Below are 22,043 nucleotides of genomic sequence, written 5' to 3'. Positions count from 1 at the left end.
TTGCAAGTGTTACCAGCCAACCGTAAGAGAGTCACCCCTCGTTGTCCTTGGCGGAATGACGGGAAGCAAACGGGTCCAATAAACGATGAAGCAAGATCAGCCAAGCGCTGCTTGTGGGTAGACATGAGGGTGACCGCTATATGCCAGCTCGAAGCGAACAAAGAGAAGTCGAAGAATGATGGCAAGTGACAAAGACGCCGTGAAAGCCTCGAGGCACACAATGGTACAATGGACAAAGAAATGGTGGCTTACTTGTCATCGACACAACGGAGAGGCCATGATGACGTAGGCAGAGGTTGCAGTACGAGTTGTGGTATCGTACAGCAGGCTGGTATAGGATGGTTGATTATTGACGGTAGTATGTGGTTCTGCTAGCCTGCAGTTTTCGGACCGCTTCTAGATCATCGAACCGGCGGTAAGCGTGGACATTGATGGTATTAAGAAGCACGCTTCCGCATCACGGACTGTGATATAGGTCGCGCCGGGCTGGGAAGATGTGCGGTGTTGTTGCCATAGTTCCAGGCATCGTCCGTCGTGCTTCCGCAGCGAGCAATGACCCAACATCAAGGGTCCTGGACGACTCGAACCCCCCAAACCCGCGCATGTAGCGAACCGTGTAGCTTTCAGCCAAAACTGTTCCCCCACTCACCTCCCAATCCAGATCCCCTGCCCCAACCCGGGCCCACTCCTCTCATTGACCGGCCTCTTCGCCACCCTCCCCTGTCCCCTCACCCCCTCCACGATCTTCTCCAACCCCGTCTCCACCACCACCCCACCCACAATCATCTCCCCCAACACCGCATGCAGCACTTCGAAATTGAAAATCAAATCCAACTCGCACACATTCTCAAACAACCGATCCAATGCCTCCACGAAGACTTGGATCAGATCTAGTAGTGCGAGGGGCGATTCGGTGGAGGTGGAGATGAGGATGAAGTAGAGGGTGGCGTAGTGGCGGTAGGTGACTAGGGAGGGTGCGTCGTTGTGCTCGGGGGTGGTGGGCTTGGTGGTGGTGGTGGTGGTGGTGTTGGTGCTGTTGGGGGCGAGGAGGGGAGGGAGGGGGAGGAAGTTGCAGCTTGAGGCCGGACGGGCGGAGACGAGGGTGAAGATTTCGGAGAGGAGGCGTTGTTGGACGGAGGTGTCCTTACTTACGCTTTAGCTGGAGGTGGTGGTGACTACTACGGGTGGGGTATGGTGGACGCACGAGTTGGGTGTAGAATTTGGTTAGGCGTGGTTGGCCGTTGTTGTTGAAGACGAGGACGGCGTTGATCATGGTGGCGGTGGCATGTCTACTCTTTACGTTCGTCTTCCGGCAAGAAGTGGGCGTGAGATTGAACAAAGCGTAGACCCAACACGTTATGCGTGGGAAGAGGACGGTCACATGATCAGCGAGCGTTTGCCACCGTTCATGCAGCCAGCCGCTAGACCCCGTCTATACGAACCAATCGAAACTGGCGTCTTCCCTCAAGTGAATGCTGCTATAGCAACCCATATGTGCTGACAACATTGGCTATAATGCGTGAATGGACATCAATTAGTATACGATGAGAGCAAGCGTGATAACCCTCTCCTACTCGTCATTGCTCTCACAGGTCCCAAAGCGGCTCGCCTTCCCAGTACATCCACCAGCATCAAAGCTCCCCATGCCCTCCCACTCCCCCCCCTTCTTCAACCCTCTCCCTCCCCTCCACCAAAGCCATATACTCCTCCTCGCCCCTACAAAACCACCACCCCATTTCAAACGCTTTCCTCAACCTCCCCAACGCCTCCTCCGCCCGCGCATACGCCTTTCCCACCGGCTTGAACGCTTGCTCATGCGCCTCACGCGTCTCCGGCGGTTTCTGCGTCAACCGTTGCCATCTACAGAGTCGGTTTTGGATGGGTTCGAAGGTGTTGTATTCGTTTAAGAAGTGGAGGTATGCGAAGCGTGTCTCGGTGACTTCTTTGGCGAGGGTTTCCAGGACGTGGTAGCAGGCGTTGGCGCGGTCGACGGTGTGGAAGAGGTGGTGGGCGGTGGGGGAGTTGTCGTCGCAAGTAGGGCGGGTGAAGGTTGTTTGAGGTTGAGTCGAGGGAATGGTGGCGTAGGCGGTTGCGGCTGTGGAGAGCGCGATAGGTAGGATCACTGCTTGGAGGAGACGCATGATCTGCTTGCTGTGTTGCGTAGATTGGACGTAGTCGTAGGTATCTTGCAGGTTTATAGCTTCCTATGCCGTATTAACCTGAACGATTGCTTGGCCGCGTTTGGTAGGTAGCGATGCTGCTGCCGCCGATGTTGGTCGCAAACAATACTGAGCCTGACTTGGGATGCTCCAAACCATCATGCGTATCGGTCTCTGCTCCATCCACGGATTCGTGTCTTGCGCTTGCCATGACCTTCTCGTTGCCCGTCCGAACCTGACAAGCAGGCATGATCTCTTTTTACGGCAAGCACACTTGCAGCGTCGCAGCCCGGTCTACCGAGGTGGTCACCGCATGCCATGTAGTCATCACCATCTCGCCTCTTCTACACCACCAGTCTCGCCTCCCGTCTTAACCACTCCTCCCCTCCGCCGCCCTCCGCTCAACATACCACCCCTTGTCCGGCCTCCGCAACTCCCTGAGCTCCTGCTGAGTCAACGCCTGGTCGACTTCCTGCACATCCACCAACTCCTTGACCGCGAAGATTTGACCCGCGACATCGGGGCTGACGGGGTGGTAGACGGTGCGTAGGCGTTTGTTGTGCAGACCCAGGGCGGCGAGGATGCGGGAAGTGCGACCGGGGAGACCAATGGCGGAGCGGAGGAGGGTGATGCGGAAGTAGCGTTGTGCGGATGACATGTTGGTGCGGTGTTATATTGAGGGATGTGAAGGTGTGGAAGAGGGTGCGATGAGAAAAGTACTGTAGCCAATGCTTGAAGCTCCACCTCCGCAAACTCCTCCGCATTGGCATGCGCGCAACCAAGAGATATATACACTACACCATACACACACCACCCGCCTCTACCGGCGCAACACCACCACCATGAACGAACCACCACCCCCCGAAGACGCAACAATGCGCCTCGCCGAGATGTTGAAGAACCCGGAAGACCTCGACAAACTGCCCTCCCTCCGCACCGAGTTCACGCGCAAGAAAGCCGCCGTCGACGGCCAACTCAAACTCGGCCTTGGCGCCCAACTCACCACCACCCAAAATGGCATGTCCGCCCTCACCGAGTCGTCGAGGCTGGTGGCATCGATCAAAGACGAAATGGCCAAGATCGACCGGCTCTGCGCCGAAGCGGCCACCATGATCCAAGACTTCCCCGAGGTCAACAAGATGAGCGTCATGCAGCGCAACTTCGCCGCGGTGGAGGGCATGAAGGGTCGTATTGATACGTTCGCGGAGCGGTTGGGGGAGATACAGGAGTGGTTGGGGGAGGATGCGCAGGAACTTGATGTGCAGACCAACTTACTCGCGGTGCATGAGGGACTGACCGGGTTGAGGGAGGTGCGGGATGAAGCGATGGAGCAAGTGGGACGGGCGACGGAGGGAGGGGAAGCGGAGAGTGGGGTGGAACTTATGGAGAACTTACCTTTGGATGGCGGGCCGACGTTGAGGGAGTATTTTGTTAAGTTGGACGAGGTGGTGGAATGGTTTGATGAGCACGTGCGGCATGTGTGTGAGAGTGTGATTGCGTTGGTGCAGGCGGGGAATCATGGGTTGGTGGTGCGGATGGCGGTGGTGATTGAGGAGGAGGAGCGGAAGGATCGGCAGGTGAGGGCGGTGAGGGAGGCGCAGAAGGAGTTTGGGGAGGTGGTTGCATCCAGATTCCGCAGTCTGAATATCTACGGGCAGAGGGAGGTGCGAGATTACCTGGGCAAGTTGTGGAAGAGCGTTGAAGCGAGCGCGAAAGTGCAATTCGAAGGTACAGCAGACGCCTTCGACCAAGACCCCGAACGGTTAGAAAAAGCCTGTCGCTGGTTCTTCAACGATCTCAACACCGTCAAACTTGGCCTTGTTGAACTCGTCCCCAAACGCTGGAAGATCTTCCGCGCCTACACCAACATCTACCACAACCTCATGCACGACTTCCTCATCCGCACCCTCGACAACCCCTCAATAACTCCCGTCCACATGCTCGCCATCCTAAACTGGGTGCCGAAATACTACGACAAAATGCGCCGGCTCGGCGTCAACGAAACCGAGCTGAAACCCCAACTCATCGACAACCGCGAACTTGACCTTGTTCGTGAGTACCGCGGCCTCATCACCAAAGCGGTAGAGGAATGGATGGAACGTCTCTCCACCGCGGACCGCAAACAATTCCTCGCCCGCGACGAAAGCAGCCTCGACCAAGACGCCGACGGCCGCTTACATACCAAGTCGTTAGGGGACATGTGGACGATGCTGCGCGAACAACTCGCCGTGGCGCAAGCCTCCGGCCGCACAGACGTGGTGGAGGGAGTAATAGACGCCATGATCCGCGCGCTGAAACTGCGGCAGAAAATGTGGGAATCCCTGCTCGATGCCGAATTCCGCAAGATCGAAGAAGCCGCCGCAAACATCACCACCACCACCGGAGGTGGAGGAGGAGGAGAACTGGAAGGTCTATCCGCCTACCAAGACTGGCTAGTAGCAATCGCCAACGACCAAATCACCTGCATCGACGACGACACCACCATCACCTCCTCCCCCACAACCACAGCCACAACCACGACCTCCTACCTCACCCGCTTCAAATCCGACTTCACCCCGCTCGTCTCCCCCTCCTACCCCCTCACCGCCGCCCCGGACCTCGAAGTCCTCACAAACGGCTACATAGACCTCGCCTCGCACTGCATGTCCCTCTTCGCCCGCCTCCTCTTCGCCACCGACTTCCGCGCCGTCATCCGCACCTTCTTCGTCCCGCCCGCGTGGTACGGCGAGCAAGGCATGAAGGCCATCACGACGACGTTTGAGGATTACCTGGCTGGGGAGGGGAATGTGACGCAGGTGCTTCATCCGTCCCTGCGGGATATCCTGGTGGAGGAGTTGGGCGACGCGGCGTTGGTCGCTTACCTCAGTTCTGTACGACGGAATCGGGGGGTACGGTTCAGGAGGGGTGACAATTTCACCGAAAAGATCAAAGAGGATGTCGTGACCGTGTTCAATTTCTTCGGGAACTACCCGGATACGTTTGATTTGGTCAAGGATAAATGGCGGGCGGTCAATCATTTCGAAAGCTTACTTTCTGCCGATAAGAACGCGGGTGGTGGGTATGGCGCGGTGGTGGAGGCGTTTGTGAGAACGAAACAGGCGTATTGGGATGTGCAGCTGGCGTGGGTGGAGGCGGTGTTGCGGGCGAGGGATGATTTCGATAGGGGCATGCTGAGTGCGGTTAAAAGTGCGGCGGCGAGTGTGGAGGTTGAGAGGGGTGGGGGGGAGACTGTGATGGGGAGGGTGAAATAGTGATGCTACTACAGCATGTGTGCAGCTTCTCGTTGTTCGAATTTAGCGAGGCGTTGGGGGTTGCCCTCGCGTGTTTTGTAGCGAGCCGCCGTTCCACGTTCTGTGGCCAGATCCTGCTACCATGGCATAATTTCCACTTCCCATGGTGTCATGGTATATTCCGGTCTTCAACCATCACGCCCCCAAATCCGGCACCCCCCAAGGCGTCCACCCCGGATCAAACGACCAATTCCCCACCGTCCGAAACACATCCGTACTCACCCCTTCCTCCCCGACCAAAAACCTCTCAAAAAATGCCTTAATCTCTCCCTCCTGATCCGGCGGGAAGGAGCAATGATTATGCGGCCCATCCTGCGAAAACCCCTGATTCGACGGGACACCCAAAGCCCGATAGATCTTATTCGCCGCCGTCATGCACTCGAGATTACTCCAGTCCCCCAACCACAAGAACCCGACGTTCGATGTCGAGTAGAGACCCCGCGGCGCCACCAGCCCCGCTAACTCGTGGTGGTCCACTGGCAGTAAACCGATCGTATAGTTGTCCCGTGCGAAATAGTCGAATGATTCGGCGAACCAGACATTTTCCGTAACAATCTCCCAAGCCGTTTGCGTAGCAAGTTGGCGATTGACGAGCATATCCCGACTGGTCCGCCAACAAGCGTCACCCCCGCTCCCGGACTCCTGCGGGATGGTGAGAGCGATCCGTGTATCGAAAGCGCCGGCGACCAACGCGCCCTTGCCGTTGCGGGAGCAGCCGGTCACGGCGAGGCGGGCGGGGTTTATACCGGTTTCTGGATGCGCTTCCAGGGCGTCGATGATGCGGCTAACGGCCCAGGCCCACGCCATCAGCGCGCCGGCTGTGGTGGTCGTGTTGCCGTAGAGGTCGTAGAAGACGCCTATGCCGCGGCTGGCGGGGCTGTTCTGTTGGGCTATAGTGTCGACGTTGAGGAGGATGGTTGCTGCTTGAGGTGGGATGGGAATGCTGACGGCGTCGTAGACGATCACCGCTGGGATTGGGGTGGAGGCGGGGGTTGTTGTGTTTGGGTAAGTGATCGGGACGGAGAAATTGATGGTGTTGGCGTGACTCAAGCCGGCGACGATGGTTAGGGTGTTGTTGGCGAAGGTGGAGGTGAAGATTGGTGGTTTAGGTGGTTTGTAGCCGAGTTCGTATTTTTGAAAGAGCTCACGGAGTTGCGCCGCGCGGCATGTCCAATCGGCTCGGTTGCGTACGGGCTGGCCGTTGAGGAAGTGGAATGGATCCGGGAGGGTGTAGGTCTGGTTGATGAGCTTCATGTGAGGTGGGAGGGTTGAGCATGATGCTGGGCAACCCGCGCCAAACTCCGCGCCGAACGCGTGCGCTGATGCAAGGGCAGCAGCGGCGACTGCAGTAAGCAGTGATAGGACTCCCATGTCGTCTCTTCGTCAACAGTGATACCGGATGAAAGTGTGGTGTAAGCTCATGCTCGGCGGCGTCCTCTTATATTCTTTTGCGTGAACAAGCCGGCATGGCGGAGCGACATCGTGCATAGCCGCAACATCTTGCTCTGATCGACAATACGGTTTCTCCGTCTAATTGTCCATCAATCGTCTTCTGGATCTGCTGCACTCAAGTGGCAGGCATCTTGGGAGTTGCTGTGCTGTGCTTATTCGCATGTGAGGGGTGAGTGCCGGCTAAAGTAACCCGCCAAGTGTACCTGCATGAGCTCTCTGTAGCTCTACTCGGCTTCCTCGGCTGTCAGAACTTGAGTCGAATGGATTCCTCAACAGTGTCTGGCATCCGGCGTCCGACATTATAACGACACATCTCAGCCCGCCCCCAAATCCCTCAACGCCCCCCTCAACTCCCTCACCGCTGTAGCGACATCCTCGAAATTCAACGCCGAAATGGCCCATTTCGCATGCTTCTGCGCACTGAGGACCGACTCATCATCCGTATTGTATCCCCTTGTGGGCGGTGTTCGCCCGGAAGCGACCTCTCCTCCAGCACGAACGGGCGGTTGATGACTGGCAGCAGGTCCGGCGGTGGAAGTAGGCGCCGGCGGTGCGTTTCGATATCGATATGGTGCAGGCGCAGGTGTAGGCGCGGGCGTGGATCGCCCTGGCAGTGACGTAGTCTCCACATCTGGATGGAACGAACCTGCACTTCCACCTCCACCTCCACCTCCACCTCCACCTCCATTAAGTGGCGGCGGTAACGGTGTAAGCTCCGAAGCCGCTCCTCTTGCGGACGGCGAAGTGACAGTGGTAGTGGTAGCATTAGCGCTATAAAACTCCGCCGGGTTGTCAAGGCGTTGGTACGTCGTAGGTTGCGGCGCGACGATGGGTGGCGTCTTCGGCGGCGCCCCTCCCCCTCCCTCTCCCTCTCCGTCGTCCTTCTTAGCGTCAGCGTCAGAGTCGGGCATCGGCGTATCTTTCTCCTCCTCCCCCTGCCCCTCCCTCTCCTTTCCCGCCTCCTCGTCTTTCTCCGTGATAGCAGGAAAGGTATCGGCGGGCGTGGAGGGGAAGTAACCTCCGCCGAGGGAAGAGTGTCGTTGCTGCTGCTGTTGCCCTTCGGACGGCTCGATGGGCGAGACATCGTCGTGGTTGGTTTCGCTCGCCTGGCTCATGGATTGGCTGGTCTCGCTCATGGCTCGGATGGGGTAGGTGGGTCGGTGGGAGAGCTTGTCCATGTCCGGGTGCGGCGCCGACGGGTTGGGTGGGGATGGATCCTCTGCGTTCTCGACCGTCGCTTTTTGGTAGAAACTTTCCGTTCGCGTGCCATCGTTTTGCTGCTGTGACTGTGATTCCATGGCCTTGAGTTCGGCGTCGATACCGTCGTCCATCGGGAGCGCAGGCGGTGCTTCCTCGGCAACGACCGGATTACTCGCGTTCGGATCCTCGCCCGCCTTGATCGCCTTGGCAATGCGCAAGGCGTGATACTTGGCGAACTTGCTCTTGGCCGCCATTTCCTGATCCAGCGGGCCCCAGATGGTGAGGAGGTCGATGAAGGTGGCTGCCGCCTGGAAAGTGTCCGCCGTCTGCCTCGTCACGTGATGGCCTCTTTGCGCCTCGTCGGCACGGTGGAACGTCTCGAGGGCGAAGTTCTCCACGTATGCCTTGGCGGCGATGTCGTCGATGATGGCGTCGTTGGTGGTGTTCGCCGCTTTGGTCTGTTCCAGCTTGTCCATGAGGTGGATGGCGTAGTTCTGGCTGTCATTGTCGCCGATGTGGAGTTGTTTGGATAGGATTTGTTGGAGGGCGTAGTACTCGCACTGCCAGACCATTAGTATGTCGCTCTCACCATCTGGGTTGGTATGGCATGGTATATCGCACCCAGTAGCTCACTATCGGCCTGTACTTCTCCAGCTGCGCCGCCCGTGTCGCAAATGGCTGGATGCCCGCACTCTTCAACTTGCCCGGTAGAGGTGTCGCCATCCTGCAGCTTTGATTGAAGACAACTGAATGCTGGACAATCTATAACGGAAGCATTGGGGGATTAATGAATATCTACCTATATCAGATATGTTTCAGGGTGGAGAAGGTGGGTGGAAAGAGGGTCTGGTGGTGCCTTCCCTCTGCGGGACAAGGTTCGCGCCACTGCGGGGAAAGCTACCGTTTCAGGGTTGGACGCACATGCCAAACAGGACAAGTTGCTCTTGCTCCGTCTGACACTCGCACATATAGCAGCAACAACCACCTCCTCGCACCTCCCTCTCCACCCTTCCCACCTCCCACCGCCCACAATGCTACTGTCTCTCACCCTCACCACCCTCCTCCTCCTCCTCCTCCCCTCCACCCTCGCCGCCGGCCTATACACCACCCACTCCCCCGTCCTCCAACTCGACGGCACCACCTACCACTCCCTCATCGCCAGCAGCAACCACACCGCCATCGTCGAGTTCTACGCCCCCTGGTGCGGCCACTGCAAGAACCTCGCCCCGGCCTACGAAAAAGCCGCCAAATCCCTCTCCGGCCTGGCCAAAGTCGGGGCGGTGAACTGCGATGCCGAGGAGAACAAACCCTTTTGCGGCTCGATGGGCGTGCAGGGGTTTCCCACCTTGAAGATTGTGCGGCCCGGGAAGAAGGCGGGACGGCCGGTGGTGGAGGATTATCAGGGCCCGAGGAGCGCCAAGGGGATTGTCGAGGCGGTGGTGGAGAAAATCCCGAATCATGTGCGCAGGTTGAAGGATGGGGATTATCAGGGTTGGTTGGAGGAGGGGGAGGGGCCGAAGGCGATCCTCTTCAGTGACAAGGGGAGTGTGAGTGCGTTGTTGAAGGCGATTGCGGTGGACTTTTTGGGGAGTATTAGTGTGGCGCAGATGAGGGATAAGGAGAGGCAGGCAGTCCAAGTGTTCAATGTGGACAAGTTCCCGACGTTGGTGTTGTTGCCTGGAGACGGCAAGGATCCCATCCACTACGACGGCGAGATGAAGAAGGAAGCCATGGTCGCCTTTCTCTCGCAAGCCGCCCCTCCAAACCCAGATCCAGCACCAAAGGAGAAGAAGAAGAAGAGTACGAAGAGTTCAACTACGGACAAGAGTAAAGCGAGCAGAGCCTCCTCCACCTTCTCCAAAGCATCCGCCGCAGACGAGTCATCCAAATCGCAAAGCGCCAAAGCCTCGCAAACAGCAGAAACGCTAGAAGACGAGCCCATTCCCACCGCCACCACCAACCCCGACATCCTCCCCGAAGAGGAAGGAGAGAGTACAGAAAGGCCCATCAGACTCCCCGACCCGGCTCCACCCATACCCACCCTCTCCGACGAACTATCACTGCAACACAAGTGCCTCAACAGCAAAGCCGGGACCTGCATCCTATCCCTCTTACCCAACACGGACGACACAAGCTCCTCCCAAGCCATTACCAGCCTAAGCGAAATCCACCACAAACACGCCCAAGCCTCACGCCCACTCTTCCCCTTCTACGCCCTCCCCGCCTCAAACCCTCTCACAACCGCCCTGCGCTCCGCGCTGAGCCTGGAAGCAAACACCCTCGCCCTGATAGCGACAAACGGGAAAAGAAGCTGGTACCGGCTCTACACCCCACCCAACCCCACCTCCTTCTCCCAAGTCGAGATCGAGAACTGGATCGACGCCATCCGCATGGGCGATTTGTCCAAATCCGCTCTACCGGAGCATCTCATACCCGCGGCCGAGGAATTACCGCCCTTACCCGCAGCAGCAGAGGCGGAGGCAGAGGCAGAACCGATCAAGATCGACTTGTCCGATCCGGAGACGCTGCGGAAGGTGATGAGTGGTGAGGGGACGGGGCCGGGGGGAGTGCAGTTTGAGATGGAAGAGGTGGGCGATGGGGAGTATGAGAGGATTGTGAGGGAGGCGAGGGAGAGGGCGGAGGCGCGAGAGGCGCGAGAGGCGCGGGAGGCTGAGGGGAGGAGGAAGGGGGAGGAGGCTGCTAAGGGGGAGGCGAGGGGGGCTAGTCAGGCGTCTTACGCGGCGGCGGCGGCTGGGCATGAGCCGGTTGCGGAATCATTGCTTGTGGAGGAGCATGATGAGCTGTAACGAAATTCAACTAGTTTTGCAAATTTGTGATGTGTTCGTTCGGTATCGATATCGACATCATGATGTTATGTTATTACTAACGACGTACTGTACTGTACTGTACTGCACACGCTCCCCCCCCCGGGCGGCGTCCCTCCAATCTGTGTGCACGAATGGAGTACATACGCGAACAGTCTTGGGTGTATTAACGTTGCGCCTGCCCCACCTACTAGACATCCGCTATAAACCTTTCGCCACCTCTGTACCGTATCGCCGTCAAAAGGGACGAACGAGCGCGCCAAACAGCACCAAAGATCCCGCTTCCTTCTCACCCCTGCCACCATTACCGGAACGAGAACCGGAACCGGAACCGGAACGAAAACTCCCGGGAACGCCATAGCTAGCTGAAACGGAAAAATAAGAAGCCGCGAAAGGTGGTATCTCTAGCATGATCAACAAGCATCGGTGATTTGACAGAGCAAGCAGATCGGGGAGTATGAACAACGCTAGGCGCCGAGAATGCGCCGCGGAGGACGCTTTGTTGCTGTTTGCTGTTTGCTGTTTGTGCGGTGGTGTGGGGTGTATGTCCGGTGTGTATATTCGGTATTGCTTCCATCGCGGCCCGCCTTTAGAGGTCAGTTTTCGCTTCCGGCGATGAGCATTTGGGTCCATCTTCCCAGTGTGGTGGGTAACCTCACTTGCGCACGCCGTTAGCGCTGCCGGAGTCGGCATTGGCGCTGCCGCTCGTCAATTCAGCAACGCGCGCCTTGATGCGTGCGACGCGGGACTCGATGGCTATGAAACGCAAACACACCAGTCAGCATTTCTCACTCATAATCGTTTCCACTACAATGGCATGAAGACGAGGCGAAAACTCACTCTCCTCCCCACTAGTCTCCCCATCATCCGTCTCCCGCGACAACTGACTCTGGTTCGTGCGACTCTGCATACTATGTTCCTCGCTCCCTCTCGCCATCGCCGCGCGGCGCGCCGCATTCTCGCGGATCTTGGCCCAGCGATCTTGCTCCGCGGCCGACTGGTCGTGGGCAGGTTCGTGTTCGTCCATTGTGACTTCTGACTGCGCGTCGTGTGTCGCTGCTGGAGGTGCAGGTGGAGGTGCGTTTTGGTACGTGTCTTCTTCCGCTTCGCTATGCTCCAAAGGCGTCACGAAGGCCTCGGTCTCCGCTTCCTGCGTCGGATGCTCGGTTGTACCCGGCGCGATGCGGCTGGCTAGTTGGGTGTTGAAGTGCCGTTGCGGCGTCGGAGCGGGGAGTTCGGTTTCAGGTTCCTCATGGTGATGATAGTCCGTTCGAATCTCCGGAACGTCCTCCGCCGGCGACGCAGAAGGCATTTCCGCGATCGGACCTTGGTCGAAGCGCGAAAACTCCTCCTCCGGGTTAGCATCTGAGCGAGCGTCAGACATGTCGACCGCGCCGTCGCGTTGTCCAGGTAACTCCGGCATGGGTTCGTGGATAGTCTCGGGCGCTGGCTGGGCGATGGCGATTTGACTGCCGTTCGGGCCGCCGCGGCCTCCCTTCCTCCGCAGAAGTGACAGCCGACGACCGAGATTCGTTTCGGATGGCGGGGCAAGACTGTCTCTGTTGGGTGCCGGAATGTCGAGAGACTGCCGGTTTGCACCGTCCTTCTTGCGGTTGAATAGCTTCTTGAGTCCGGCACCGCCGCCGCCGCCTAGCTGCTTCTTGTTCTTCGGTTGCTTAGATAGAGACTCGGGACTTGAGGACCCCTTGGCAGCCATTGCTCTTTGCGCTGCAACAGCTGCTGCGTTTTGCGTGGGGCTCTGTGGGACTTGCGGTTGCGGCCGTGCTGCTTGTGGCTCTCGCGTGAAGCTGAGCGCTGGAACCGCAGCAGAGGCTGGCTCTTCATTGGGCCTTTGACGGAAAGCGGGATGCTCCTCAAGGTTGCCTGATGGAGGGACCGGCTTCCTCGAGACTTTTCCGGTAGGCGATGAAGGCACCCCAATTTCTTTGCTGAGAGTGTTTGTGGGTTGTGCGGGTGCTGCCTCTGCATGCGTGATTGGCTGCACCTCTTCTGGTACCTCGTCCTCTTCCGGCTCCGCTGGATGCACACTGACTTCCGGAGGCTTGGACGGCAGCAAGCCAGGCGCTGGTGGTTCGTACATAGGTACGGCCTCCTGCTGCGGAGCCGCTGCGGGATGTGCTTGCACCGGCTGCGGCTCAGGAACTTTAGCTGCGTGATCGTTAGGCAGGCTGGGTAGATCGCGGTTGTGCGGGCCGTCGGCCGGGAACGACGTTGCATTTGGCGAGAGCGCAGGTACACTCGGTGCGCTGCTGCTTGCGCCATCGCTCATCATGTTGATATAAGACGACCGATTGCCTAGATCTTCGCGGCTCGAATCCATCCCTTTACCGGCGAACGAATCACCCAGATACTGAGCACGGATGGCGTTCTTGTCGTATGCATGTGCCCACTTCATGGCCGGACTTGCTTCGGTCATCATACCTAACGTCAACATACTGCTCGTCTTCGCCGAAGCGTTGTCCTCGTGGCGCCCACGCCTCGTCGTAGACTCTACATCACTCTGGTCAGTCTGTCGGCGTGCGAGAGCGGCCGCGGCTTGCTTGATCTTGGAAGTTTGATCCGGCGCAAGACTGCTTTTGCTGGGCGTAGGCGACGTCACACGCTCTATCGGTTCGTTGGGTGGTGGAGAAAGCCGGTCCGACTTGGTTCGTTTGGCCTTGCCGCGCTTTGTGAAGCCGAAGATGCCTTTCTTTGGCGCAATGTAGGCGTCCTGAGCAGGTTCTGGCGAGGCTCCCTTGACTTGCTCTTCCATTATCAGCCATCTGCCGTGTAAAACGGTCGTTTCGATCAGTGCACAACGTCCGAAAACAGCTTTCCGGTCGGCTGGTTCTTCGCTTGACAGACTCGTCATCCATACCCACCAAAAGGCATCATCGAGCTCAACGTCTGTGATGGCTGCCATTTCACCTGGAGCAAGATCATCGCCTGCGCCATTGACGGCATGTGACGGGGTGTGGGTTCTGCTACCGATTGGCGGTAATACTCTGTCGGAGGGTAGGCTCAGTGACGTGGGCGACTTTGCGATGTCGTCGTCCGAAAAGCCAGCAGAAAGGAAGTCAGCCCACGATGGCGTCGTGGGCCTACCGTGTTCTGCGTTCCTCGACCGCGGTTGCGCTTTCAGCGCCTCACCGGGTGGGCGAACGCTACCATTCATGCCATTCGGAGCCTTCGGTGCAAAGTCGAGGTCCGAAAAGCCAAGGTTCTGGAAGTTCGACCATGTCTCCTGTCCAGATGTTGTGCGACTAACACCGTGTCTTGAATGAGCTGCTGCGGAGTTGGTCGATGATACGGCGTACAGCACACGCTTGCACTCGTCCGTCAGCGCATCCAGTGGATCGTCAAACTCGGAGTAGGCGCGCAACACGCGATCGTTATCGCGGTACTCGAAATGCTTGGCGCGCCGCAGTAGCGCAAACGGTGTTGGCGAAACGGAGTCTACCAGCATTACCACTCGCGGCGTCAGCCGCTGCAGTAATGTTGGCGTTTCCGGTGGGTACTCGGTCGAAGCGAGCAATGCCTGCAAAGAGCGCGGTATTCGCTCGATGACGCTCAATGACGGGTCAGCCTCGGGTGATAGTGAGCGTAGGTACGCAAAGAACAGATGACTAGTAGCGTCTGCTGCAGTCGTCCACGACTTGTAGCCGCCCTCGAACCCTTTGCCATCGTCTGAGTGCTCGAAAGCCCACCATCCCGCTAGTCGAGAAAGCTTGCGGCCGCCGAGACCGTTCGTCTTGCCGTGAGCCGCTACAGCTGCTAGCAGATCGAAGAAGTCGAAGATGATGTTCTTGCGCGCTTCGCTACCCGCCCCAATCGGGATGAAGGTGTCGAATGCATTGCGTGCCATTTTGGACTCCTTCTCGCCGATCTGGAAGCCCTCGTACACCGGCCATGTCACCACACCACCAGGCATCCGACTCCAGCACCACTTGATGATGCTGCAGAGCACGACGGCCTCAGTGAGACGCAGTTCTTGAGCCAGACCTGATCCTCGAAATTGATGCGATCCCTCTGCATTGCTTTTGAAGAAGTTGCGGATGAAGGTACGTGCACCGCTGGCGTCAGTGTCTGGCCGAAAGGGAAGGAGCAAGAACGGCGCGTCCAGCGCTTCACCTGTTCGAACGTTAGTATCTCGACCACCGAGCAGCTGTAGCAACTGCGTCCGTACCTCGTGATTTCATCTCTGCGGTACATAAGTGGACCAGCTCCTCCACCTCCATCAGCTCGACTGTCTTGCTGCTCCATGTTGACTGATACCTCGCCTTGACGGGCGCAGCAGGCCTGCCATTGGTGTAGTCGGGAGTAGGCTTAACCTTCGGTACCGGTTGTCCTCCCTTGTTCTTAAACCGAGAGAACAGCGGCATTGTCGTTGATGAGGCAGTATAGGTTGATTCAGAGCTGCATTAGAGCTTCTCCTGAAAGAGGACTATCAAGGTCGCATATGGCAGAGCGTGGATAGCAATGTGAACGTGTGACGAAAGGCTAACAAACTGCTCGAGGCCAATGTAACAGGTCGGACAGTAGGCCTTGTCGCAAAGATCGACAGTGATTGTACGTGAGGTTGTCCCTGAAGCTTTGGTGCGGCGTGCAATGCGCTATTCTTGGTCAATGTAGCAATGGCAGATCGACGGCGGCTGCAGTCGCGTGGAGATATGATAGTGAGAGCGCTATAGCACACAAGGCAATACAGAGAAATACAACAATGAGTGTCTGGTCGCGAATAGGGTCGGGCGTGTTGATCGAAGGGGTACAAACTCGCCCGTAGCTAAATTTAAGGGTTCGGAAGGCATCCGGCATAACGGTAGGGAGATCGTGCCAAGTGGGTGGATAGGGACGGGGCCATGGCTTGGACGGCGCAATCCCTCGACTCGCCCGCTCGAGGTGGCATTGCATCCAGCTTACACTCTCATACATTTGCCACATGGCTGCAACTCGCCCTGGCGCGTTTCACGATATGCGACCCTGTGTCACTAGATCGACGGCGGCGAACGTCGAATGTTCCGACTGACTGCGGGGCTGTCCTAGACGCCCATTAGTACAAGCTTATCAAAGTCTATTCCTATCGATGGTTATGGTTCCCACATCCAGCCTGGACTGGATGGCAATGCCTCAGTATCTGCGCACGAGCGTGGCGATGGGGTGGCGGCTGTAAAGACCCGAGATGTTCACCAGAGCGCCGACGACAAACATGACGCTGTGATACCAAGCTCTGGGAGAGATCTTGGGCCATCGAATACCGCAATCTAACAAAGGCGCCTACCCGGCACCAATCGTGCGGTACATCCTGTATGCCGATGCAGCTCGCTGCACACATCCCTGTACACTTGGGCAGCGCCTCTACGCATTGCTGGACCGTCATCTTCATCAATAAGATGCCCAGGACGTGAGGTTTCTTTCGCATTTACCTTACCTACGTGACGCGACAGACTCTCGGGCAAGCTCCACATCTCCGTTGCAATAATATAGTCCAGAGCTTATCATAACAAGCCGAAATGACCAACGAAGTAGAGTACATGACATACGTGACCGTTTCCTTCGTATCATCGTGTCTCATCAGACTTCATCATCGTTATTGTGCCTCTGACCAGCCAACAGCGTGCCCTCTTCTTCGCGAGCAGCCTGCTGCTCGTCGTCAAGCTTGACCCTCTGCCATCCGCGGTAACGAATCCAGTCATACCATGACTGCGCCACCTCCGGATTCCGCCTCAGTCCCAGTCCTGTAGCCACAAGAACCAGCGATATGAGTGGCAGAACAATCCATAGAACTTCATTGTACGAGGACCCCTTTCCCTTGCCACTGTTCCTTTCGCCCCCGACCACATAGGCGATGGCTATTCCCATGACCGGTTCGAGCGAGCCGTCGTCAAGAGCCATGGGCGGGTGCTCGATGGTATCGTAGTACGCTTTGATAGTCCATTGGTCATTACGATCCACCGCACCTACATCGGTACAGACGGGAATATGAGCGATATGCTCCATTCCATCCACCGAAGCGTCCGCCTTGCCATAGGCTGCCCGCATGGTACAGATCACCTTGTCATCCCGCAGCATGTCGATGTGCGTGCCGCCGTCATGCAAGTGTCCGCCGACGAAGGCGATCTCGCCGTAAGCCCGCACGTGGAGTCGAGGACTGCCATACTCGAAAGCTTGGTCCGGCAAGGCAGGTTTGTCAGAATTCCCACATCCGCCCACATCGAGCCAGTATGGCACAACCTCCCTGAACCCCGCGGCTATGGCGGAGGAGCGATCAATGAACTCCCACGTCACAGAAACGACGACCTTCTGCGCCTCGTCGAGCAAGTTCATCAACTCGCCCTGCATCGCGAGCATGTCGGTGGCGTTAAAGGCATACCCGAGTTTGTTGGCGCCGCCAGCGGTCAGATCGACCTCCGTCCTTTCGTTCCCAGAGGCGAAGAAACGCTGCTGACTTGGGAGGATCTCGGGACAGGTGGAGTCGGACCGGTTGAGGTTGACGAAGACGACGTGGTGCATCCACATTCCGGTTGAGGCGTCCGCGACGGTGTCGTTGGGGTAGCGGATGTCGGCAAGCATTGAGGTGACGAGGCAGTCGGTGCATGGAGGGCTAAAGCGGCCTCGGAAGTGCATCATGCCATCGTCTTCGCTGCGAGGTGGAACGGTATAGGTGCCGTAAGTTACTTCGATGCGCTGCGAGTTGAGAGACTGAAAATGTGTTGGCTCGAGCTGGATACCTGTCGAGACCGATCGACTTGCATCTGCAACGTGAATTAGCATTGGCTCGGTATGTCATCTAACCCGGCTTGTAGCGATCATTACACTCATGACTGCCGTCTGCTTTGGAAACAGCTGCGGTCGCTGCCAATATCGCGACTATGTGCTTCGACCACCACATCTTTGCCATACCTGAAATTTGAAGTGCAATTGAAGTGGAAGATATACATTGTGCTCATGAACGCTGCAAAGCACCACGGCACCTATGATAGCTATGTCAAGCGTTATGTGGACGCCTTGAAGGATTGCATGCGGAAGCGAGCTGCTCCACCACAGTCCGCGCGTCGGCCGAGGTCAAAACGCTGGATGCAGGGGAGCAACAACACTCATTTCGAATGGGAGTGTAAGCGAATGTGTTCTTCTGAACGAAGTGCTATGGCGTTGCTTATGTACAATTTGCCGTTGTTGGAGCAGACTCAAGTACCGGCTTGCATCGATCGTGCAATCCTCTCGTCACTGCATATCACCGCCTAGCGAAGCTCTGCGGCCTTGCCTCCTGTGAAAGATCCTCCTGACTCTCACCAGCCTCTGACGGCGGGTTGAGCGCTAACCCACCTCGACTGTACGCCTCCCTAGGGTCCGCCGCAAACGCCACAGATCGCACGCTCGACTGGCGAGACGGCGTCTTCGGAGCTGAGAAGGAAAAGTTTGGCGGATGGTACGCCCGCTCTTCGCTGGTAGGCCGTTGCGACATCGCTATGTTTTGCGCAGAACTGTAGCTAGCTCTCGGCACAGCATCTGACGACCCTTCTCGAGTGTACGCTCTGCGCTGCTGCGAGAAGTAGTCGTTCTGCTTCCGGTGCAAGCTTACGCTGTTGTAGCTCACCGGCGGCGGCGATGGGCTGGCTAAAGGTTTGCTGAGTTCTGGCGTCACGGAGCCAACGTACTCCGGAGGCCGTCTTCCACGACTTGGCGCGCGTAGCTCAGGTGAGGCGCTGCGTTTGCTGTCCGAGTCTGCGCCGCGGTCGAAGTCATGCAGCGGGCTTCGGTAGGCATCGTCCGGACTTGACAGCACGGTATCCGGCGACTTGCAGTCAACATGGAGGTCTAGGCTCTTGAGCGTCGGCTTCTGCATCTCGAAAGTCGTGTTCCGGTGTCCTCGAACGTGATCGAACGTCAGCAGATGCTGGTTCGAATGTGATCGCATGACCTCTGGTGTGGCGTCTAAGCTCACAAACTCCTGCCTCTGTGGCCAGATTTTGCCGTAAATGTACTCTCCCCAGGCTGGGAATATCTCTGGTCGAGTCAAGAAAATAAAGCATTGGAAACCAGCCAATGAGAGAAGTAATAGAACGGCGACTACGGTCGACTCGGTCACGACGAAGTTGTTGACGAGGCTGAGACACTCGTCCTTGTCGTTCGGGTGGAAAGCGAGGCATTCCAGCCAAGGCTCCACTTTGTGCCAGTCGGTCAGAACCGATGCCTGCAGGTCGTCCAGATAGACGAAAACAATCGCAAAGAAGACCACGTCGACCAGGATAATGCTGACAATGGTGATGCCGCGCCATTGCAGCCACAAGACTTTCTTCAAGCGACGAAAGACTGCGCTCGCTGTCTGCGCACGTACACTGCTTGTGTATGACGGTAGGCCTGTATCATCAGAGCCCGCTGTTGACGACTGGTCGGTCCAGAGACTCTGCAGGTACACCTTGACACAGTAGGCGAAGGTAAAGAGCTGTAGCACGCCTGCAGCGCCAGCAAATCCTAGCAACGGCCCCCAAAAATCCTGCATTGAAGTTTCATGGTTGATGTGGCAAGCGGTGCCAAAGCGGAAGCTGACACCCGTAATGCTCATGGATGCGGCGAATAGCGCCGCTGGAATACCCCAGCCTATCGCCTGCGAAAGGTAGAAGAATCTCCGACCAGGTACGATATCCCAACAGATTTGTAGGTTCATCGACAGCGCTCTGATGAAGATCCACAACGTCGCTGAAAGCCCGCCTGCGAGAAGGAAAGCTCCGCTCCAGGCGCATTCTCCGGATGAGTACATGTCGTGCGGAGTGATTTCGTTAAAGCATTGATCCGGTTTTGCCGCTAATGGAATGATGAAGCCTATCGATAGCATCATGCAGGATACAACCAAGCACACCGAAAGGTAATGGCTTCGAGTCTTCTGTGCCGGCAACACCACGTATGACACCAGCATGAACACCATCAAGACCAGTCCAGCGACATTGAGCCAGGATGCTATTCGGTCGTATGTTTTGAAGCTGTCGGAATATGACCAATCCGTCGCCGGACATGGCAGACAGCAAGTAGGCGTTCCGGGGAGGCCCCCAATTGGTGCACAAAGCCGTCCGCGAGTGACTGTTAAGTGTAAGCTTTAGGTTTGTGCTGATACGTAGCCTTATACGTACAACCCTCGTCTGACGGGAACCTTGAAGCATCGTAGAAGGGTGCAATACAGTTGCCTCGAAGGAATGTCTCGTTCGCCATGCTGTCCAATTCAGATATGGTGGTCAATGGCGTCCTTCCAAAATCTGCTGTCGATTTCTTCCAAACTCGGTTATATGCAGCTCATACACCTGGGCTTGCGACCTTTTGCGCTCTTCACAGTAAGTTTCGGTTATATACACGCAGTCGACCCGGACATGCTTAAGGTGAGTGCGTCAACAGCAGCGCTCGATCGACCTGAGGTAAGCCAAGGGTAACGGCGGCGTCAGTGGTGCAGCGATACACAAGAGATCCGAGCCAGCAAGACAATAGATCAGAGTAGAACCAACGCCTGACAAGAACGAACGTAGCTAGCGAGAGGATGTAGGAGAGTAACGAAAGTGAATAATCAAGGGTAGCATAAGCAGTTGCTCAAAGAGTATGACATGGATGCGGGAAAGGTAGTCGCAGCTTTCGACGTCCAGAATACCTACCTTGCCCACACGATGGGCCTACCAAAGCCACTTCGTCGGGTAGACGTTCCAGGACTGAGTATTCGCTCGAGTCTACAGGCGGCGGAGGACGATCGCCGGGTGGTTCTGACCAGTCAGTTGGTGACTCTCATACAGCCGTCCCAACGCCGGTGCGCGCAATGCGGAGCGGAAATTCATTCGCGGTTGTTTAGCTCCTCTTGGGGCCTGAGAAACGCTGTGCAGTAAATGTATGGCGTTTTCTAGCTCGCTGCCTCTCCGCACCGTCGCAGAACGACGGGTTTAGGGAGGCGGGAAGGTTTGCAGCCGCAAGCGTGGGCCGACGACATGGGCCTGCATGCTGTTCCTGACCAGTGAGAGGCTTGACGCCAACTAACGCAGTGTGCCTGGGCTGAGGACCTGCATCTTACCCTGCATGCCGGTGTGCGCGTGGAAATGGTAGTACTCAAGCGCTGATTTGCGAATCCGTGGCCAAGCCTGACGTCTCGCCCCTCAAAGCGGTGGAGCCGAGGCTACTGTAGGACCGTGAGTTCCGCTGGTTGTCTCGCCTTACGACATCGAGCCGCGTGCGTATTGCCGTTGATGGAACGCCAGAAACGGGCGGCGTGGAATTTGCGGAGCGACCAGGATGACGACCCATAGTGGTTCGAGCACACCACCACGCGTACTTCCTGGTTTCTAGGTAGTCCATTACACGCGCAGGCTGTATTACATCTCCAGGCGCAGTCACCTGAGCTGAATGAGATTCAGCTGCTGCTTCCTACAGCGCAACAAGCTTCGTTGAAGTGATGCCCTTCGCAAGGCCGGCAAGGACACGCTGAAATTTGAGGTTGTGGCGGCCGTTTTCGGTCTCAGATGGCGCTATGAGCCACGCTAGCGTGACCAATCCTCCTCCGACAACCGCGTCTACCCATTCGATTGGTGGGGACATATCCGACTCTTCATCAGACGTCGTTACCTCTTCGAGCATCAATGCCCAGATGCGTCTTGGCCAGATGTCAGGAGGAAATTGTTGGGAGAATGTCCCGAGCAAATGCGGGAATGTCGAAGCAAGTGGAGACGAAATAAAGGCACTCGCTGATGGAGAGAGAACGAAATCGTATTTGAGACGGGTAAACGCAGTCCGAACGCGACTGCAGCAATGTCTCGGTACCCACCATGCATGGCGGCGCCTTCGCGAGCGGCACAGCAGCTGCTCAGTCATGCTTTCTCTAACGGCTGCAACGCCATGGCTGGGACGAGACGCCCACCTTGAAGCCCCAATTGCGAACATCCTCGATGATTACCTTCTGGCTGTAACGGTCAAGTTCGGCGGCTTTACGTAAACGCCTATCCATCCATCCCTGCCGTGCTGGTCCCATCTCCACATGCAGTACGGGTGCAAGGAGAAAAGTGTCTGCCTGTAGGGAAGCAATCCGGACCTGGGAGCGACGAGCAGAGCTCATGGATGAGAAGGACTAGCTAGGTACCAGAACCGATGCAAAG

At 57.1% G+C, this 22,043-nt stretch overlaps 11 protein-coding genes across 11 annotated transcripts; 2 read left to right on the top strand and 9 right to left on the bottom strand.

The window, feature by feature from the left end:
* Window positions 1-244: 244 nt before the first annotated feature.
* BAUCODRAFT_35002 (uncharacterized protein) lies at window positions 245-1,285 on the bottom strand. The gene is made up of 2 exons (XM_007679195.1): window positions 1,205-1,285; window positions 245-1,143 (listed from the first exon to the last, which is right to left on the bottom strand). Exons 1-2 carry the CDS (start codon window positions 1,271-1,273, stop codon window positions 646-648), a joined length of 567 nt encoding a protein of 188 aa, XP_007677385.1. The 5' UTR covers window positions 1,274-1,285; the 3' UTR covers window positions 245-645.
* Window positions 1,286-1,631: 346 nt separating this feature from the next.
* On the bottom strand, window positions 1,632-2,409 carry BAUCODRAFT_25140 (uncharacterized protein; the record flags this gene model as incomplete). The annotated part of the gene is made up of 2 exons (XM_007679147.1): window positions 1,632-2,185; window positions 2,220-2,409. 2 exons carry the CDS (start codon window positions 2,407-2,409, stop codon window positions 1,632-1,634), a joined length of 744 nt encoding a protein of 247 aa, XP_007677337.1.
* Window positions 2,410-2,529: 120 nt separating this feature from the next.
* Window positions 2,530-2,817, bottom strand: BAUCODRAFT_72360 (uncharacterized protein; the record flags this gene model as incomplete). The annotated part of the gene is made up of 1 exon (XM_007679370.1): window positions 2,530-2,817. The coding sequence occupies one exon, from the start codon at window positions 2,815-2,817 to the stop codon at window positions 2,530-2,532; it is 288 nt and encodes a 95-aa protein (XP_007677560.1).
* An 89-nt stretch (window positions 2,818-2,906) lies between these two features.
* Window positions 2,907-5,410, top strand: BAUCODRAFT_110185 (uncharacterized protein; the record flags this gene model as incomplete). The annotated part of the gene is made up of 1 exon (XM_007679493.1): window positions 2,907-5,410. Exon 1 carries the CDS (start codon window positions 3,002-3,004, stop codon window positions 5,408-5,410), a length of 2,409 nt encoding a protein of 802 aa, XP_007677683.1. The 5' UTR covers window positions 2,907-3,001.
* Window positions 5,411-5,677: 267 nt separating this feature from the next.
* BAUCODRAFT_52837 (carbohydrate esterase family 15 protein) lies at window positions 5,678-6,742 on the bottom strand (the record flags this gene model as incomplete). The annotated part of the gene is made up of 1 exon (XM_007679324.1): window positions 5,678-6,742. A coding segment is annotated over one exon (1,065 nt), but the record flags the coding sequence as incomplete, so codon positions are not given.
* Window positions 6,743-7,215: 473 nt separating this feature from the next.
* BAUCODRAFT_149040 (uncharacterized protein) lies at window positions 7,216-8,824 on the bottom strand (the record flags this gene model as incomplete). The annotated part of the gene is made up of 2 exons (XM_007679492.1): window positions 7,216-8,661; window positions 8,723-8,824. The coding sequence occupies 2 exons, from the start codon at window positions 8,822-8,824 to the stop codon at window positions 7,216-7,218; spliced, it is 1,548 nt and encodes a 515-aa protein (XP_007677682.1).
* Window positions 8,825-8,911: 87 nt separating this feature from the next.
* On the top strand, window positions 8,912-10,908 carry BAUCODRAFT_149039 (uncharacterized protein; the record flags this gene model as incomplete). The annotated part of the gene is made up of 2 exons (XM_007679491.1): window positions 8,912-8,930; window positions 9,074-10,908. 2 exons carry the CDS (start codon window positions 8,912-8,914, stop codon window positions 10,906-10,908), a joined length of 1,854 nt encoding a protein of 617 aa, XP_007677681.1.
* A 357-nt stretch (window positions 10,909-11,265) lies between these two features.
* BAUCODRAFT_577524 (uncharacterized protein) lies at window positions 11,266-15,308 on the bottom strand (the record flags this gene model as incomplete). Its single annotated transcript, XM_007679490.1, has 3 exons — window positions 11,266-11,682; window positions 11,767-15,057; window positions 15,113-15,308. The coding sequence occupies 3 exons, from the start codon at window positions 15,306-15,308 to the stop codon at window positions 11,582-11,584; spliced, it is 3,588 nt and encodes a 1,195-aa protein (XP_007677680.1). The 3' UTR covers window positions 11,266-11,581.
* Window positions 15,309-16,239: 931 nt separating this feature from the next.
* BAUCODRAFT_521522 (uncharacterized protein) lies at window positions 16,240-17,927 on the bottom strand. The gene has a single exon (XM_007679489.1). The coding sequence runs from the start codon at window positions 17,695-17,697 to the stop codon at window positions 16,498-16,500; it is 1,200 nt and encodes a 399-aa protein (XP_007677679.1). The 5' UTR covers window positions 17,698-17,927; the 3' UTR covers window positions 16,240-16,497.
* Window positions 17,928-18,853: 926 nt separating this feature from the next.
* BAUCODRAFT_72633 (uncharacterized protein) lies at window positions 18,854-20,130 on the bottom strand (the record flags this gene model as incomplete). Its single annotated transcript, XM_007679393.1, has 2 exons — window positions 18,854-20,001; window positions 20,055-20,130. Coding segments are annotated over 2 exons (1,224 nt in total), but the record flags the coding sequence as incomplete, so codon positions are not given.
* Window positions 20,131-21,769: 1,639 nt separating this feature from the next.
* On the bottom strand, window positions 21,770-22,003 carry BAUCODRAFT_123487 (uncharacterized protein; the record flags this gene model as incomplete). The annotated part of the gene is made up of 1 exon (XM_007679488.1): window positions 21,770-22,003. The coding sequence occupies one exon, from the start codon at window positions 22,001-22,003 to the stop codon at window positions 21,770-21,772; it is 234 nt and encodes a 77-aa protein (XP_007677678.1).
* Window positions 22,004-22,043: the final 40 nt, after the last annotated feature.

Source organism: Baudoinia panamericana, assembly GCF_000338955.1.
Source record: "Baudoinia panamericana UAMH 10762 unplaced genomic scaffold BAUCOscaffold_8, whole genome shotgun sequence".
In the NCBI taxonomy this organism is placed as follows: Eukaryota; Fungi; Ascomycota; class Dothideomycetes; order Mycosphaerellales; family Teratosphaeriaceae; genus Baudoinia; species Baudoinia panamericana.
The sequence above is the reverse complement of the archived record's forward strand: the minus strand, read 5'-3'. Positions and strand labels throughout refer to the sequence as shown.